General features: G+C 38.2%; 2 protein-coding genes and 1 non-coding gene across 7 annotated transcripts in view; 2 read left to right on the plus strand and 1 right to left on the minus strand.

The window, feature by feature from the left end:
• Cdca2 (cell division cycle associated 2) overlaps positions 1-19,220 on the minus strand; it is a 51,865-nt gene extending 32,645 nt beyond the window's left edge. The window contains exons 1-7 of one of the 2 annotated variants that reach the window (XM_048801563.1): positions 18,788-19,220; positions 17,950-18,013; positions 17,681-17,854; positions 15,379-15,527; positions 8,981-9,131; positions 6,787-6,983; positions 5,265-5,349 (exon numbers count right to left, since the gene is read on the minus strand). In XM_048801563.1, coding sequence (XP_048657520.1) covers positions 5,265-5,349; positions 6,787-6,983; positions 8,981-9,131; positions 15,379-15,527; positions 17,681-17,854; positions 17,950-18,013 — 820 coding nt within the window. In that variant the 5' untranslated portion in view covers positions 18,788-19,220. Of the gene's footprint in view, positions 1-5,264; positions 5,350-6,786; positions 6,984-8,980; positions 9,132-15,378; positions 15,528-17,680; positions 17,855-17,949; positions 18,014-18,774 lie in introns of both variants that reach the window. The other variant, XM_048801562.1, reaches the window with a different exon arrangement.
• On the plus strand, positions 8,082-8,188 carry LOC125616400. The gene has a single exon (XR_007347039.1). It is a non-coding gene; the product is annotated as a U6 spliceosomal RNA (small nuclear RNA).
• Positions 19,221-19,705: 485 nt separating the features above from the next.
• The window catches only part of Kctd9 (potassium channel tetramerization domain containing 9), a 28,146-nt gene continuing 27,835 nt past the window's right edge, over positions 19,706-20,016 (plus strand). The window contains exon 1 of one of the 4 annotated variants that reach the window (XM_048801566.1): positions 19,706-19,991. In XM_048801566.1, coding sequence (XP_048657523.1) covers positions 19,944-19,991 — 48 coding nt within the window. In that variant the 5' untranslated portion in view covers positions 19,706-19,943. The remainder of the gene's footprint in view (positions 19,992-20,016) is intronic. The other 3 variants (XM_015499466.2, XM_015499467.2, XM_048801567.1) reach the window with 3 other exon arrangements.

Consider the following 20,016-nt stretch of genomic DNA (forward strand, 5'->3'; position numbering starts at 1 on the left):
AAGGATGGGCAATGTTGGAATCATTAAGGAAGGGAAGCTGCTCTTCCAGGAACCACTGAGTGAAATTTCCCAGTTCCAGAAAGCCCAGATCACTGTGGCACTCTGACCTAGCTCACAGCTCCACGTTCAAACACAGCCATTGGAGATGGCTGGAGAATCCCTGTGGTCCTGGGCTTTTCTTAGTTAGTAGGCTTTGATGGCTTCTTCTATCCCACTGCTCAAAACTGTTCTGTTTAAATTGTGTATATCCTCTTGCATTCAGTTCGGGTAGTTCATATGGGTCTAGAAATTTGTGGATATCTTTGAGATCTTCTATTTTATTGGAGTATAAATTTCCAAAATAGTGTCTAATTACCTTCTGTATTTCAGTAGTATCCATCATGATATTTTCTTTTTTATCATGAATTTTAGTAATTTGGTGTTCTTTCTCTTCATTAGTGTAACTAAGGGTTTCTCAGTTCTACAAGACTTTCAAAGAATTAACACCAATATTCCTCAAAGTATTCCATGAAATAGAAAAGGAGGGAATCCTTCCAAACTCATTTTATGAGGCTAATATCACCCTGATACCAAAACTAGACAAACTCACACGGAAAAAAAAAAAAAAAAAGTCAGACCAATATCCCTGATGAACATAGACGCAAAAATTCTCAATAAAATTCTGGCAAATCACTTACAAAAACATACTAAAAAGATAATGCATTATAATCAAGTGGGATTCATTCTAGAGATGCAAGGTTGGTTCAACATACAATAATCAATAAACCTAATTCATCACATCAAGAGACTTAAAAGTGTTTGACCAAAAAGAGCACCTCTTCGTGTTCAAAACACTAGAAAAACTAGGAATAGTAGGAACATATCTCAACACTGTAAATGCTATCTGTGCTAAGCCCAAGGCCAACATCATTGTAAATGGAAAAAAAATTGAAAGCATTCCCTTTAAAAACTGGAACAAGGCAGGGATGCCCTCTTTCACCACTTCTATTCAGCATAGTCCTGGAAACTCTAGCCAGAGTAATTAGAGGAAAGAAATTAAAGGGATACAACTAGGAAAAGAAGAAGTAAAACTGAGTTTGCTGATGAGATGATTCTATATTTACAAGATCCAAAAAATTCCACCAGAAAACTCCTAGAGCTAATAAATCAATTCAGCAAAGCAGCAGGATATAAAATCAATTCTCAGACATCAAATGCATTTCTATACATCAGTGATGAATCCACTTCAAGAGAAGTTAGGAAAACTACACTCATTCACAATAGCAAAAGAAAAAAGAAAGAAAGAAAATACTTGGGACTAAATCTAACAATAAAGGAAAAAGACCCCTATAACGAAAACTACAGAACACTAAAGAATTTGAAGAAGACTTTAGAATATGGAAAGATCTCACATGTTCTTGGATTAATATTGTCAAAATGGCCATACTACCAATCTATGAAATGGCTTTATATAGATTTAATGCAATCCAATTAAAATCCCAATAGCATTCCTCATAGAAATAGAAAAAAAATCATGAAATTTATTTGGAAAAAGAAGAGACCCAGAATAGCCAAAGCAATCCTTAGCAAGAAGAGTGAAGGAGGAGGCATCACAATATCAGACCTTATAAACTGTACTACAGAGCTATAGTAACAAAAACAGCATGGTATTGGCACCAAAATAGACATGTAGACCAATGGTACACACAGAAAACACAGAGATAAACCCACATGAATAAAGTTATCTCCTACTAGACAAAGGCACCAAAAGCATACATTGGAGAAAAGATAGCTTATTCAACAAATGGTGCTGGCAAAATTGGAAATCCATATGTAGCAAAATGAAATTAATTACCTATTTCTCACCCTGCACAAAAATCAACTCAAAGTGGATCAAAGACTTGGGCACTAGAACAGAGACCCTGTGCCTAATAGAGGAAAAATTAGGACCAAATCTCCACCATGTCAGCTTAGAAACTAACTTCCTTAACCAGACTCCTAAAGCACAAGAAATAAAATCAAGAATCAATAAATGGAATGGATTCAAATTAAAAAGATTTTTCTCAGCAAAGGAAACAACAAATAATGTGAGGAGAGAGCCTACAGATTGGGAGAAAGTTTCTACCATATGCACCTCTGATTAAAGCATTAATCTCTAGGACGTATAAAGAAATCAAAACACTTAGCACCAAAAAACAAAACAAAAAAAAAAAACAAGTAGCCCCATCAATAAATGGGTTAATAACCCAATCAATAAATAAATTTCTTCTTCACAGAAGAAGAAATATAATCAATCAACAAACATGTGAAAAAACGTTCATCATCTCTAGCGATTAGAGAAAAGCAAATTAAAACTACTCTAAGATTTCATCTCACTCTAGTCAGAATGACATTTATCAAGAAGACAAGTAACAATAAATGTTGGCGAGAATGTGGGAGGAAAGGTGTACTCATACATTGCTGGTGGGACTGCAAATTGGTGCAAGGACTCTAGAAGGCAGTATGGAGATTCCTCAGAAAACTTAGAATGGAACCACTGTAAGGATTCTGGCTGTGGAAATGTTTAAGGCAGTGTTCACTCCTGGCGGGTAACAGGTGCTCTGTTTTCCACACTTAAAATATTCAGCAGTTTTTCCCTGGAACTAGTATGATAACTAATACATGTGCACTGCCTAGCTGCTATGGTAACATCCTTCATGAGGAGGCTCTGGGCTAGAGTCTTATCAGTCTTGACCTTGCTCTCAAGACACTCAGCTCCTGGGAATAAAGGAATTCTCTTGTTAGTCAACTACAATGTTTCACTGAGCCTAAACCTGCCCACCTAACAATAACTTTATCCAATGGACTTTCTTGAGAGCTTCACAAAGCTCCTAACATTGCACATTGCAACTTAGTACATAACTGAGGAATAAACAGCATAATGTTGCTAGGTCCGTAACCTGCCTAGTGATTCAATGAACAATATGTACTACGGATGCCAATGACCTAAAGTAACCTATTGATATAAATAAAGCTAGCAGCTCAGGCAAGCAGCTTTTGCTTTGCCTCTGCACCTTGCTTCTGTCTCCTTTTGTTTTCCTTGCAAACTACCATTTGACCCAGCTATCCCATTACTCGGTTTTTACCCATAGGACTTAAAATCAGCACACTACAGTGACACAGCCACATCCATGCTTATAGCAGCTCAATTTATGATAGCTAAACTATGGCACCAACCTAGATGACCTTCAACAGATGAATGGATAAAGAAAATGTGGTACATATACACAATGGAATTATTACTCAGCCTTAGAGAAGAATGAAATTACGGTGTTTGCAGGTAAATGGATGGAGCTGGAGATTATCATGCTAAAGCGAAATAAGCCAAACCCAAAAAACCAAAGGCCAAATGTTTTCTCTGATAAGCAGATGCTAATCCATATTGGGGGTGGATGGGTGGCTAAAAATGAAGGAATTCTGGATTGTGTAGAGGGGAGTGAGGGGAGAGGAAGTGAGAATGGGAAGAACAGGGGAGTGAGACGGACATCATTATCCTACATACATGTATGATTACCCTACTGGTGTGACTTTACACCATATTCAGCAAAAGGGAGAAGTTGCTTTCTATTTGTATACAATGTATCAGAATACATTCTACTGTTATATATAACTAATTAGAACAAATTCTAAAAAAACAACTACACACACACACACACACACACACACAGACACACACACACACGACAGTTTAGATTTATGATTTAATTGTCACTGCTCTCCCAACTGGATGATTCCTGCTGGTTAAAGAAAGACGAATCAATCATTGACTCATTGATTCTCAACCTGTACCCGCTGCTCTGGCCCCCCAACAAATTTACCAGCCTTCTCTCCTGCAAAATAGAAAATCTAGTTTTACAAACAAGGAAATATGAATCACTGTAACAAAAGTGAAGGATACAGTCAGTCCAGAAAAGATCATTTGTGTGTTGATCATTTGTGAACCTTGAGATTCACTTGATGAAGAGAACTTTGCTGACTATACAGATTCTCAGAGATAATATGAATTGATAAGATTTAATAGTGCAGAGGTTTCTCAAGCTGGAAAGATGCAAAGTCTTGGTGTGTCCTTGAGTGCAACTTTCTTTTCCTGCTCAGGACAGTCCTTTCCCATAGTCCCTGCTTGCAAAAAAGTTAACACTGACCATGACCATTATTTGATGTGTGTATTACCCAGTGTTTTATCTTATTTGCCTGGAGAAGACTTGGGAAAGCACTTAGCCTGAAAACTTAATTAATATATTTAAGAATTGATTAGTGAAGCAGCCATGGAATGGGGACATGTTAATATTTTAATAGGGGTGAAAACACTGGCCTTCACGAAGAGCTTCATTTATTGACCCCTCTGGCTTCATTTTATTCAAAGTAGTAAATAACATACCTTCCCTTAATCAAAAATAAATAAATATTTTTTTTAAAAAAGAACTAAAAAGCCATGGTGGGGGATAGGAATCAAGCTGTACAACTGGTAAATTTCTATATTCTATGTGAAGTTGTACAATACTAATTGTAAGAAGACTATGAGAAGCAAAAATTGTTATGTTATAGTCCCAGAGCAATAATAAAAAAAAGATGCAACCTAGGTAAAAGGCAAGAAATTAAAATGGAATTCTAAAGTCAAAGTCAAATAAACCTAAAGGTGGCAAGAACAGAGAGGAACAAAAAACTAAAAAGTATATAATAAAATAGTGGATATAAATATATACTGCAACTAAATGGTGGAAATTATCAGAATGAATAAAAAAGCAAGATACAACTATGTCCCACCGGAATTTTACTTTTAAAAAACAAAAACAAATAAAAAACAGGCAGGCAAGCCTGAAACTGTGGTAGCAACTCTCACTGAATGTGAGAAAACGAATTTTGGGAAAGGATAAATAACTTCTGCATCCTATGAAGACTTTTTGTATCCTTAAAAAGAGAAATAAGTAGCAAAATTTACATATAGTGCTACTCTAACAACACAGACTTAATATATTAGTAGCCCCTACTCTTTATACTACATTCTATTAGCTTGGAAATACTTGACCAATTAAGACAGCAGTTCAAAAAATAAATTGCTCATATTCCAATAATTCCAACACATTCCTACTAGTTTGAGAGCTCCTAAAAAGTATGAAATCATGAAAGCTCCTAAAAAGTATGGAATCATGTTAGTCTTCTGAAGTTTTAGTGTATAAGTACATAAATAAAACATATCCATGGAATGGGGTAACCAGCAAAAATACTAAAGAAAATTCCCTACTTACCGTTTGAAGCCTCTGGGCCCACTAAACAGGTAGAAGATGCTTTTGCTATATATCCAGGCTGGGTTAAACCAAGTTCAGATGATTTCTTAGAGAAAACAGGTAAAAAGTAAAGAAGCATTATATTTTATTACATGTAGTATAACTTAAACTTGATGCAGATTTTAGTAGGCATCATGGATTACCTGGAAATTTGGTGTTCAGTCACCTTATTATCTAACAAACAAACTCAAAGTGAACAGGAATCTAACAGAGGAGTATTCATCTTAATTGTATCCTAAACATCTCACAAAATAAATTTTCAGTCCCCTAGAAAAAGTTTAAAGGACATATTTATGTTGCCTATTGAAATTGCTACCTTCAAAGAGGAATGTCTTAAAGTGTTATGTAATAATCAAATACCAAAAGATAAACAGCTAGAATGAAAGAAACATTAATGGCTAGGACAGAATATATATTCATACTAATTCAAAAACCATTTCTATATTTTGGTACATGTCCAATGAATCAAAGTTCTGATAAGAAAAAATCATTATGGCTTCTGTAGTATCATGTAACTCTAGCCAGAATAAAGCAGAGTGAGCAAAGATTATGGACAACTCTGGGACACAAATGAAACCTATTAGAAATTGAAGAATCTCTAGTGAGTATGAGAGATATATTATAACTGTCATATACAAATCTAAGTGACAGGGACGGTGCAGAAAAAAGTTCCGGCTGTTTAACAGTTAGATGCCCCTCTCACAAAGCAAATGAGAACCTACTGAATCACACTAGAACAAGGAATATAAAGCAACAAAAGCTACGACACTGGCTCCCTGTTCCCTCTTGCATAACGGTCAGCAGATCTTCAAGAGTATGATTTTTCTCCTGTTTTAGTAAAATTCATGTTGGTTATTGTTCTTAGAGAATTTTACTAGCTAGGTAGTTATAAGCCACAAAAGTCCCTGATGTACTTGAAACAAGGAGGCATTGCTAAAGGGCACCTAGATTCCCAGCCAGTATTAACCCAGTCAGGCGCAACAAGTGCAAGACCTTAGACCTAAGCAGCACCTCCCAGAGATCACCCTACATGCAACTGCAGTGTAACTGATGTTTAAATTATCTGTCCGTTTAGATCCTACTTTCCTCGACAATAAGCTGCTTGAAAGCAAGACTAAGACCATCAAACCATGACCATCTAGAATAACAGATCATGCAGATGACACAGAACTTAAGCTTTTCATAAAGTCCTTTGTGGAAGATCAACATATCTATCAAAACTATTTCTAGTTTATGTAGTCAGAAAAATGAGAAATTATACCCCAATTGATTCAAATGTATGAATTGCCAAGATCATTGTAATGTCATGTGTAGCTAAAAAAAAAAAAAAAAAGTAACATGAAGGAAACACCAAACACAACTTAAAACCCTAGCATCTACATGTCACAAGAAAGCAATAACATTGAAATAAGGCCTTGACAGTCTTAAACCACCCAGGCAGGAAACCAGAGCTCCATTCGTGTGTGTAAAATAAATGAATTACCTCAGGAAGATCTGCAGAAGCTTCATCAGCACACATGCCATCCACATCCATACTAAGGATCTGAAGATCCATCACTCCCCTTTCGACATTGCTGAGGTTGTCATCAGAGCTGCTCTGCAAGGATATTCTCCGACGTTTGCATGGTAACTTTTCAGAGAAACCAGACTGCTGACATTCACCAAGACTTTCCATGTTGGCTACACACACAAAATGACACAGGAATCAACATTTTTTTCCTAAGCTATTTTAAAATTTTGTACACTATAAAAATTGGGGGAAAATTCAGTGTTTAAATTATCAATGAAAAGAAATAATTTTTTTTTACATCTTTAACCTTTTTACTCAAAAAGGAGATTGAGTTGACAGGCAAGAAAACATGACTACTAAAAAGACAATAAATTTAATTAGAATTATGGGATTTTTAGAATGATACACTAAAATACATGTGCATTTCTAATAGGGTGTCTCACTCTTTCTAAATTTACCATTAAGCCTTTTATTTTGAACATTTTAAAGGATGTGGTTATGTTCTAATACTGCTGTGTTTTTATTGTGACTTTTGTGAAAAAATGCAACTGTAATGTGCCTCAGTTCTTTCTTAATACAAAAAAAGAAGCCCTAACCCTTGATAATTCAAAGTCAGCAGAATTATAATAATGATACAAATAAAATAAATTTTAAAACCCAGATAAAAATCCAAATAATAGATATTTTAGAAACTACAAATACAAATTAGGACATCTGAATGGGTCATGCAATGCAGAGGTGAATGAATCAGACATGTTAACAGTAGACTGCACACAGAAAGTACTGAAATGTACTTGAAGATGGTTTAAGCAGTGTTATGGATTGTATGTGAGGTGAACCCCAAATGCTCATGTGAGAAAGCATGCTAGAAGGTTCAGAGGAGAAATGATTGTGATGAGAGCTTTAACCCAATCAGTGAATTAATCTCCTGATAGGACTAAGTGGTAACTGAAGGCAGGAAGGGTATGGCTAGAGGGGGTTGGAACTAGGGCGTGGCTTTGGGGAATATATATTTTGTATCTGATGAGTAGAGTCTCTCCCTGCTTCCTGATCATCATGTGCACTGCATCCCTCTGCCACATTCTTCCGCCATGATGTTCAGCCTCATCTCAAGCCCAGAGGAATGGAGTCAGCTATCTATGGACTAAGACCTCTGAAACTGTGAGCCCCCAAATAAACTTTTCCTCCTCTAAAATTATTCTTATCAGGTCTTTTAGTCACAGCAGCAAAAAAGCGGACTAAAACAAGAAGTCAAAAGAGAATCATTTGTGATCGCCTCGGCATCACATATACTAAAATTGGAACGATACAGAGAAGATTAGCATGGCCCCAGTGCAAGGATGACACACAAATTCATGAAGTGTTCCATATTTTTAAATTCTTAAAAAAAAAAAAAAAAGTCTAATAAAGCAAAAAGCATCTTTTCTTTAAAAAAAATTAAAAATTAAAAAAAAAGAGAATCATTTGAAACCTAGGCATGTGAAGTACTAAAGGAATAGTTATACTGATTGCAGTAAGTCCAAGATTTTGTTGAGTTCTGGTATTTCAAGTGCTTTGTATTTGGAAAAACAAAAAATGACTAAAAAATAACCAAATGAATTATAATTTAAGAGGTACAGCAAAGAATACAGCAGATCATTAAGATATCAGATTGGACATATATGTGGTTAACCTCAGAGTTGGGTATTTGGTATTCACATAAATGTTTGCAAAACTAAAAGAATAATCCTATTAAAAAATCAAGGTTTATAAACTCAAATTTGCCACATATCCTATTCTAAAGCTGATATGAGCTAATAAGCTCTATTTAAAACTTTATACACAATGGAGTATTACTCTNTAAATGATATGTCAAGAAATTTGTAATGTTTGAACAACCACATAAAAATTAAAAAAATGAAAAAAAAAAAAAAAACTTAGAACTCAATTGCAATGATGTGAAAATGAAGGTTCAGGAATGCTTGATATTAGATTTTTTTCAAAAGAAACCAGAAATCCAGATTTCTGTGTGATATGTCCCAATTTTAAATGTTAGGCTCCATTTAAAGATACAATGGAACTCTGCAAAAACTGTTTTCTCACAGTGAAAATAAATCTTCTTTATATCTTAGAAACTTGTCTTTATCAACACAGAAGTCAGAATACAGAATGAATTCTTGATACTCACTCAAACCTGTTGTCTCAAATCCTCCTCTCACTCCTGAGAATTCTGGACAATCAATCATTTTCTCATCTTCCTTTATGGAGTGAAAAGCTGTCTGGAAAGCAGATATCCGCTCTCTTAATGAGCTAACATTTTGATACAGTCCAGGGCTGCCCTGTTATAGTACAAAAACAGAGTATTATCAATCAAGCTTAGTTTATTCTAGGCCTATAATCACTGAATCTAAAACTAAATACACAAAGGCCTTTTGAAGATCAGATGTAAAGAATAGGTATAGCAAAGCTTCTTCTACCTGGAAGTCTGCATTTTCTATCTGAATATGTGGTATACTACAATCATTTTAATTTCCCCTCTGTTTTTCCCAGTTTTTAGCAAAACCTCAGGGAAGAGGAATAGCTAAGTGGTATGGATAGATGTGTAGCTATGTGCTAATACTGAGTAATGAGCCCATGAATCATGTTAAGAGAAGCTTGGAATAGGTGGAAATGCTTTAGAAAGGAGTCCAGATAAAATGCATTCCCAGTTATATGGGATTAACAACTCTTTAAAGGATTCCAAGGCCCTTAAGTGCTTTCTTTCACACCTTGGTATCCAATACAAAAACAAAACAACAGAAAAACACCATACTGAATCCCAGAGATGGGGCAAGGAAGAAGGGGCTGGAGGGTCCTGCTTATTTGGAAATTTCATCAAAAGTTGTGCTAAAACTGCAAGTCATCTGTGTGATGCCTTGTCACATGTTTCATCTCAGCACACCTTCAATCCAAGCTGGTCTCTATACTCATCCTCAGTCTGCAAAAGTCCCCTGCCAGGGGAAGTCAGAATAAGCACAGAAGTTCCACACTGGCTCCTGACATCCCTCCTCATAGAGCCAAAGAGCTCTCCCTGGCTACCTTTTCCTGATCTTATGGAACTTAGGAACGAAAGCCAGACACTCACTTAACATACAAACCTAGATGGGGCATGCCCAGGAGCTCTCTGGAAACCCTTCTGACAGGGCGCCAAGCAAATACTAATAAAATGAATTTACACTAGCAGGTACAGAAGTGCCACATGACAGGTGATATAAAATTTAAGAGTTCTGTCAATATCAATAGTAAGTTAGTGGTAAGTTCTCTCTGCAGGATTTTTGGTGTTTTGTTTTTCCTTCCTTTATTACTTGGACTAACACATTTCCACTGATAGGAGCTTGTAGCAATTCAAAAATTCACATCAAAATGCAAAAGTAAAAGAAAGATATTACCTTCCCTTAAGATATCATATGGAGGGAAATAAACAGTTAAAATCTTCAAGTCATGTTGGATGATCTGTTCATACATTTGATTCTATCCCTAGTACATTCATAAAGCAAGTCTATTACATAAAAGCAGAACATTTTAAATTCAAATACACTTGATGATGTAAACCTTTATGACATAAAGAACACATATTATTCAAAAAGTCTGTAGGTCACTTGTCTCTAGGAGTGATGGGACAAGATTATCTCAATGGCATATGAATTGCTTTTAATGTGCTTTGTGTGTACTCATATTTGAACATGATAGGGTTGATGTAATGTTCTAGCAACTTGGAGCACTTTGAAATGCAGCTTAATACAAACTATAAGTTTTCCTACTTGCAATGTTGTTTTCCTGCTGGAGGAAGAGAACAAGGTTCATGTACTAAGTAAATGAAACAGTCAAAACGTACAGCTTTTTGCCACTTTTGTCTTCTCAATCATGTCAGTCAGCCAACATTCCTTTCTGTGAACCACAACCTGTTCTAGGAGCTTAAGATGTGGGAGGAATTACATTCCAGAGTGAAATTCTGAAAACATATTAAAGTAAGTTTGAGGACAAGAGATTTTGGAAAATATAAAATATGAATATGGCCAAGTCACTAAAGTGCTAAACACCTGAGATGAAACCACAATAATGGGAAAGTGGTGCAGGGGAAAAAGGTGTTCTGCAAGAATTAGGAGAAGTGAGCAGAAGCTCTTGGTGGAAATAGGATGGGGCAAAATGAAAGCCCACTGACTGGAAGCAAACAAGAGAAGGGCTTGTAGGGCTCAGATCAAGAGGGACCAGAAGCCTTCAGGATTTAAATCAAGGCATAACAGAAAGCCATGGCAAAGTTTTAAGGAGCAGAGTCAAGGATCTCATTTATACTTTAAATATATCTCTTTGATCTGTGTAATGATAGATAGATAAGGGAAAAAGGAAAAAGGAGACCAGGTAGGAGGAAGCAGTTGGTGACACTGGCTAGAGTCACTAAAGCAGAGTTATAGCTGTGAGGATGTGAAGAATTATAGGTAGGCTTTTGAAATGCAGCCAAAAAGTAGTGATAACTTGGAGATGGGACTAAGGAAGACAGGAATCAAGAAAGATTAAAAGGCCTGAGGCCTGAGCAACTAGATGATGATGGCTTTCCCTGAAATGGGAGAGTGGACTAGAGGATCTGCTGGAGGGTGGGTATCAACAGCTGGGTTTTGGCTAGGTTATGCTGGAAATGTTTTTCAAAACCCAAGGGAGCTTGGCTGGGGTAGTGGTTCAGCAGTAGAGCGTTTGCCTAGAATGTTCTAGGCCTGGGTTTGATCCTCAGCACCACATAAAACAATAAATAAATCAAATAAAGGTATTGTGCACAACGACAATGACAACAACAAAAACCCCAAGGGAGCACCAGGCGCAGTGGTGCATGCCTTTAATCCCAGCAGCTCAGGAGGCTGAGACAGGTTGCTGAGTTCAAAGGCAGCTTCAGGAAAAATCGAGGAGCTAAACAACTCAGTGAGACCCTGTCTCTAAATAAAATACAAAAGCTAGGGCTGGGAATATGGCTCAGTGGTCAAGTGCCCCCAAGTTCAATCCCTGGTAACACCTCCGATCCCCCCGCCCCCCAAAAAAACCCACAAGGGAGCAACTGAATAGTGGGCCGCTGTTATCCAGGACTTTGGGGCTGAAGACAGACATTTCAGACTCATCAGTGTAGAGATGATTCTCAAATCAAAGAGAAGGAGACAAAGAAGAGGCCTATACTGAAAACAGAGCTGACCAAGGCTCTTCAATGAATAGTGATATTCCCACATTAACTTTTAGAGCTCTAGGACTCAGGTTTATACCACCAGGAATTCTTCTCAGGAAAGCAGATCAGCCAGAGAAAAGATTCATAGATTACATTTGTTTCCCCAGGGAAAAAGTGGCCCTGTTTGTCTTACATAGAAATTCACTAGTTAGCAAGCCCTGTCTGTGCACCTTGAATTCCCAAGCAGTTTTTCAAAGTGCCTGAGTCTTAAATACAAACATCTGAAGATTAACAGACATTTAAAGTGCTGAGAATAAGACAATCTAAAATACAGCCCGCAAAATAAAAGGAACCTGATGAAAAAGACATCTTGAAAGGCAAGGAAGAAAACCTCAATAAAACAATCCACAACAAAAGATATTCCATCATAAAAAGAAACATGAAAAGTCAGCCATCAAAATATTTGTTGAATAAATGAATGATCAGAGCTATTCAACTCTGTAAGCCAAAATACAATGGAGTAATGCTTTCAAATTTTTGATGGAAAATATTTCAACCTAGATTCCTGTACCAAGAAAAACAATGTAATGTGTTAGTAGAATAAATCTATCAAATATGTGGCAATTCCAGAAAAATGAGGTAGTAAATTAAGAAAAAGGAGACCAAGGAAATGGGATCCAAATGGAAGTGGAAAAGGTAATTACTAGGGATGGTATAAGAAGCTACAGAATGGTGTCTGCCCAGCAAGCCTAGATGGCAACCAAGCCAGACAGGACGAAAAGGGCAAGACTCCAAGAAGAAAAGAAGACTGACAGACTCCTAAGGTTCACAGTTTTTGTCAAGTAAGGAAATGAGATATGTAGTAGATTAAAAGAAAAAAAAAGTACTTATTAACTCTGGAAAAACAAAAGTTGTGCAAGAAAGAAAACCACTGCATTGTACAGAACAGTTTCTGGAAAATATGTACATTTAAGTAATGCATACCAAACCCTAATTTAAACAAAAATTGTACCTGATGGCACTGGAGGGAGAAAGGGGAAAGCATTAGGTTAGGTAGGTGAAGCACTATACTATACCAACTGTTTTGCTATAGTTATTTTCAGTAGTAATAACTATAGCAAAATCAAACCATTCCATGCATATTCTAGGAAATGCTATAAGTACATCACATTTATTTATTAATCCTCAGAAAGTCCTTGCTATTATTATCACCTGATTTAAACTTGGGAACAGAGAATTTAAGTAATTTGTCAAAAGTCACAACTAATTACTAACAAAGCAAAGATAAAACCCAAGCAATAAAGCTTTAGACTCCATGCTTGTATCTACTGTAACAGCAGACCTCAACACGGTTTCCTACTCTTAAAAATTATCAAGTACTCTGAGCTATGTATGTTGGTTACATCTATTAGAAGTATTTTAACAGCCTTTTCAGAATTGTCAATCTTCTTTACTCAATAAAACTCATAAGGTTTGTTAAAAGTTAATCACAACGTCACACACAAAATTCTATCAATTAATGTTTCATATTCTGTTATGTTAAAATCCAATCTACTTTGCAGTATAGAGGTTATCTTTTAACCATGCAAGTTTAAAAAAATTTTTTTTTGTTCTAATTAGTTACACATGGCAGTAGAATGCACTTTAAAACACCATATGTAAATGGAGTATAACTTCTCATTCTTCTGGTTGTGCATGTACAATCACACCGGCCGTGTAGTATATATGCACACAGGGTAATAATGTCCAATTCTTTCTACTATTCTTCTTACCCCCCCTGCCCCCTCCCTTTCCTTCAGCCTAATCCAAAGTAACTCTATTCTTCCCTAGCCCCCTCTCCCTTGTGAATTAGCATCCTCATATCAGAGAAAACATTTGGGTTTGGGGGATTAGCTTACTTTGTTTAGCATGAATACTCTCCAGCTCCATCCATTTACGAATCTGCCTCAAACAAATAATTCTTACCAATGAGAAAATTTGCATTTGTAAGAATAAATTAGAATTTTAGAAACCATGTATCCACTACTATTAAGCCTGACAACTTTCTGAGATACTTCAATGGATCAGTAGGAATATTTATGAAGTATTTTACTATTGCCTAATAGAATGCATCAGTATTTGGAAGATAATATAGTGAATCAATACTTTCCAAATGACTGGGGCATACTGTTAAAAAATCTTGCATGGGCATACCTTTTCCACACATCCTCATCAACACGTATTGTTGCTTATGTGCTTGATAATTGCCATTCTGACTGGAGTGAGATGAAATCTTAGAGTAGTTTTGATTTGCATTTCTCTGGTGAGACTGCAAATTGGTTGCACTATGGATATTCTTCAGAAAACTTGAAATGAAGCCAGCATTTGATGCAGCTATCCCACTCCTTGGTTTATACCCAAAGGACTTAAAATCAGTATACTACAGTGATGCAGCCACATCAATGTTTAAAGCAGCTCTCAACTCACGATAGCTAAACTGTGGAACCAACCTAGGTGCCCTTCAACAAATTAAAGGATAAAGAAAATGTATATATATATATGTATACACACAATGGAATATTACTCAGCCATAAAGAAGAATAAAATTATGGTTTGCTAGTAAATGGATGGAACTGGAGACTATCATGCTAAGTGAAATAAGTCAGTCCCCCCAAACCAAAGGTTGAATGTTCTCTGATATGTGGATGCTAACACACAATGGGGTGAGGGAAAGTAGGAAAAGAATAGAAAGTCATTGGATTAGTCAAAGGGGAATGAAGGGAGGGGGGTGGGAACAGGAAAGACAGTAGAATGAATCGGACATAACTTTCTTATGTTCATACGTGAATACAGGACCAATGTAACTCCACATCATGTTCAACCACAAGAATGGGAAGTAATATGGGGCTAAGATTGTGGCTCAGTGGTAGAGTTCTCACCTACCCATGCATGAGGCACTGAGTTTGATCCTCAGCACCACGTAAATGAGAAATAAAGATATTGTGTCCTCCTAAAACTAAAAAATAAATATTAAAAAAAATGGGAAGTTATATAAGTACATATAATGTCAAAATACATTCTACCATCATGTATAACTAAAAAGGACAACAACAAAAAAAATGTTTTTAAAGATTTTTAAAGCAGGAAAGAAAAAAGTTGGAAAACAATAAAACAGTGCCTCATCTCATTCTAGAAAAATAGACAAACTGAAAAATGTTAGTAAAATAAATAGAAAGCTCCTCTGGAAAGAAAACCATTTCAATCCAAGGCCACCTAACTCTTATCCATGTTTAACATTATCATTTATGTTAACTGCAAATTCTCTGCAAGACACAGAAAACACACTACAAATCCAAAATTTCATAATAAACCAAAATATTTTCCTAGCAGAATTCATGAAAGAATGTACAAGAAAACCATACCTGAAAGGGAGAATCCTGTGCCAAAGATGTTCTCTTAGCATTCTTTAAAATCCTCCGCTGAGCAATGAAACGAATCAGATGGTTTGTTTCAGGAGAGCCCCGGGTGCCAATTGAAGAACGTCGACGAGACTTTTTTGTAATGAAATTCTCTTATAAATTGGAACAAAACACAGCAATCATTAGTAATCATGTCCAAAGCTGGTGATGTACCAGCCTGAGAGAGAAAACATGACATGTTACACAATACTAAGTAGAGAATTATTGGCAAGGTAATTCTAACCATCATCAATTGGGTAGAAATCTTTGTTTTGTCCACTCATTTAGTCCATGCTCCTAAAATAGTGCCTGGCACATAGAAGGCATCTATGAAAGTTGTCGAAAGATACAATAACACATTTCATCTAGTAGTTTTATTTTTGTTCCATATTTCCTGCATACAGAGGTGGGTAATGGCTTTCTTTTGACTAAGAACTCCTCCTTTTTTTGAATTAGTTTTATCCACAATGACAGAAAGATTACCTAAGCACCTGAATAGCAGTCCCCCTTTACCCATGATTTCAGTTACCTAGGGTCACCCAGCTGGAAAACATTAAATGGAAAATTCCAGAAATAAACAATGCATAAATTTTAAATTGCATTGTATAACAGATGAAATCTCAAGTTCTCCAACTCCAACCTATCTAGGATATGAAACAAACTTTGTCAGGCATGTCCAGCATACCCACACATTAAGTCACTTAGTAGCCACATGGGCTATTTAAATGGTCTGATAGTATTTGTGTTCATGTAAACATTATTATACTTAATCATGGCCTGAAGCTCTAGAGTAGTGATGTTGGAAATTCAAACATACCAAAAAGAAGCTGCAAAGTGCTTCCTTTAAATGAAAAGCACAATAAGATGTTTAGAGAAACAGAACAACTTCATATGACTTACTACAGTAAAGTTATAATTTTTCTGTTATTAGTTAGTTGTTCTTAAGCTTTTACTCTACCTAATTTACAAGTTAAACTTTCCCACTGATACACATGTACAGGAAGGAAAAAACAAGCACATACAGGGTTAAGTTCTATCTTCAGTTTCAGAAATCCACTGGGAGTCTTTGAATACATCCCTGTGGATAACAGCAGCAGGTTGTGAGGGTAGAGACCACTACTATGCTCTTTTGCTCTTAATCTTTCAAGGTAATTTTTTTTTCTGAGATACCTACTTACCTTCAGCACACTACCCTAAATTTTGCCCTTTTGCCTGAGTACAAAACAGATCTAGCGTTTTACAGTCCTAAGAGTGATGTTCCTTTTTTCTTTTTTAAAATATTTTTTAGTTGTAGACAGACACAATACCTTTATTTGATTTACTTTTATGTGGTGCTAAGGATGGAACCCAGTGCCTCACATGTGCCAGTCAAGCATTCTACCACTGAGCCACAACCCCAGACCCAAGAGTGATGAACACAGAACAACAACAAAAACAAACAAAAAAGAACACAGAACAAGTGCCACTTCAGCCTTGTCTCATTCATGTCTCATACTGCGCGATAACGATTGGTCTCTCCAGTCTCCTGCTATACTCCATTTCTAAATGTCATTCTCTAATCCAATTCTATTCCCATATTTCTTTCTTATCCACCGAAGTCAGACTTCACTGGTGAATTTCATTTCTACTGCTTGAACACCAGCCCAAGTCAATTTTCTGTTTGTGATTTTTAAAAGAGGCACATGCCAATCTATTGATGTTATTTTTTTGAATTGATCCTCAACTTCCACTTATTTTTGCTATATATAAACATTAATGAACGACTATTCCTATTATACACCCTCTTAGATCCCCCTTGTTGGGTCAAAAAGTGATTCACACAGTTTTCCAAGATGGGCATGGAACACACCTGATTTAGGATCATCATCAAGCTGGGTGCTCCAAGACCTTATTGCCCCCATCTGCCATGCTAGATGAGTTGGGCATGTGCACTGAAGTCACCCAGGCCATGCTGCAAGCCTATGATCCCAGAAACCCAGGAGGCTGAAGCAAGAGGATTTCGAGGCCAGCCTCAATCTTTGTGAGACCCTGTCTCAAAAAATAAAAAGAGCTGGGATGTAGCTCAGTTGCAGAGTCCCTGGGTTCAATCCTCAGTACAAAAAATTTAAAAGGCAAAAAAAAAAAAAATCACCTGAATAACCAAGTTTGCAGAGTCAATCAACTTAGACACCTATTGTAATAAGATGGAGAGAAACAACAAAACTAATTATACTAATGTGATTTTTATACCTGAAAAGCAGTACAATAGAATGACAACTTTTCTTACCTGAAGAGTTCTTAACAGAGCTTTCAGGTGTAATTCCCAATTGTTCTATGGTTGCTGTGGAAAAGTTCAAAGATGATTTAAAAGTATCTGGTGTGCAAAGATCAGGAGTCATTCCTGCTGCATGCTTCTGAGGAATCACAAGCTTTCCAGTTCCCAAAATGAAAGCAGCATTTTCTGAAATGGACAAGATGTTGTAGGGCATAAACATCATTATCAAGATAAATACCTAAACCTTAAATTTCATGAAGAGGCAACAGATCACCACATACCAGCATTATTAATTGCAGACTCTTTGATTTCAGAAGGCTCCTTGTCTTTTGAATTAGTATCCATCTAGAAGACAAAATTTAAAGAAACAAAAAATAACCCACCACCAAAATTAATGTGGCTAGACTAAAATCCTTATTCAGGATTGAATGCCAATACAATTTATATCAGCATGAATAGATTTTTTTGAGGTATAATGGCACAACACTTAAAACCACCACCAATCTTCACACAATAATTTTAATCTTTGTGTCTGGGCTAGCACCATCTTGCACTCTGACATTCCTATGTGTACATAAGCAATTGCTTACACAAAAATAGATACTGTAATGTTTTCTTCTTGGATCATTTTTGCTCCAAATTACAATTACACGTAAGTATGTCGCTGATATACACAATTCACTTTCAACTGGGAAGTATGGCAACTTCCTATGAGAGGGAGCTAACCCGTAATTCTAAATATTTTGATTTTTTTTTTTTTTTGTATATAGCTGCCATAAAAAGAGCTGTTGAGAGAGAAAGAAATGGAGTTACTGCTGTTCAGCTTGAAACAAAGCAGACCCCTCAATCTTTCTGGATATGTGAGTCATCTGTGTATCCCCGATAAAGAGGCAGCTGTGTGCATTTCCCGAAATTCTAAGTGAGCAGGTCTGGAGGGACCCCGGAAAACTCATTCTAAAGACCACCCCGGGTGACCCAGGGCAAGTCGTAAGTGGGTCACCTTCCGCGTCCCCGTGCGAAGTGCTAAGTCCAGCAATTCCGAGAGACACCCCGGAGAAGGAGCACTGCCAACCCACCCCGAAGCCAGAGCCCTGAGGCGGGCCTACCTCTCACGCCCACCTCGAAGCGCCCCGCGCCCGGGTTTGCTCTGAGAGCACCGCAGCGGACCAGAGTCGCGGCTGTCTCCCTCTGTGGACCCTAGCTCTTCAGGGGGCTGCTCGACACCTCTGTGGACCCTAGCTCTTCAGGGGGCTGCTCGCCACGTCTGCCCACCGCGCTGCGCCCCGCGTCCCACACCGCACCTAGAGGTCCCCTGCCAGCCCACCGCTCCACAGCCGCCCGCCGCCAGATTCAAATTGCGGCCCCGCCCCCTCGATGCCGGCGTAGCCTCCGGAATCTGTACGCCGTGCGCCACCCGAACTCTCCTAGGCCTTTCTCTGGCCGTCAGGCATAGGTGAGGGCCCCTGGGACCGGAGAGTAGCCACCACTAGCTACAGGCACGCCCCCGATACAGCTGACTGACTGCTTTCCTGAGTCCCGGGCACTATTTTTTTGTGAGAAGCTCGCGGAGTAACCATTTAGCCGTTTAGCTCCGGGCCCAACCTTTCGATTGGATGCCGCAAACTTCGAAAAGAATCATTAGACCAATCCTGACAGAACGACGGACTGGCTCTTTTACCCAATCAGCCAATCCTGACTGCAGCCGTTTCCGCTGTGGGTTGAGCGAGTGGGAGGAGTTTTGTGCGCGGGTCTCTTCTAGCACTCCACCTTCTTCCTCCAACCCCGCCTCCGTATGCAGATGAGTGCCAACTAGAATTGAGCGTGCGCTTGCTCAATAACGCGTAGAGCAGCCGTTCGGCTGTAGTTTAGGCTCTGATTGGCCAATATCCCTTTCCGTCTAGTAGCATTCAGCCTCTGTTCCCTTCCTCCGCCCCGAGTGGGTTAGTTAGAGTCCACCCAGTGCAGGACTCTGATTGGCTAAGTGCTGGCCGGCGCCGCGATTTGATTGGCGAAGCTCAGTGTCGGTCTCGGAGCGGTGGGGGAAGGGCCGCTGGCAGGCAGAGGCGCCTAGGGGCGGGGTGGGAAGGAGGACCGGCCAACCCTGGGGTGTGGGACTGAGAGTGCGTGTGTGTGGTGTGTCCGCCAGAGAAGGAAGGTGGCGAAGGGAGGAGAGCCCGAGTGGGTGGAGGGAGGGGAAGGGCGGGAGGAGAAAAAGGTGGGCGGAGGGCCAGGTGGGAGGGTGGCGGCTCACTCAGGACCCGGCGGGGGCAGCGCGATGAGGCGGGTGACCCTGTTCCTTAACGGCAGCCCCAAGAACGGAAAGGTAAGGGGTCGGGAGGAGGCGCGGC

This window comes from Marmota marmota, unplaced genomic scaffold, assembly GCF_001458135.2.
Source record: "Marmota marmota marmota unplaced genomic scaffold, marMar, whole genome shotgun sequence".
Lineage (NCBI taxonomy): Eukaryota > Metazoa > Chordata > Mammalia > Rodentia > Sciuridae > Marmota > Marmota marmota.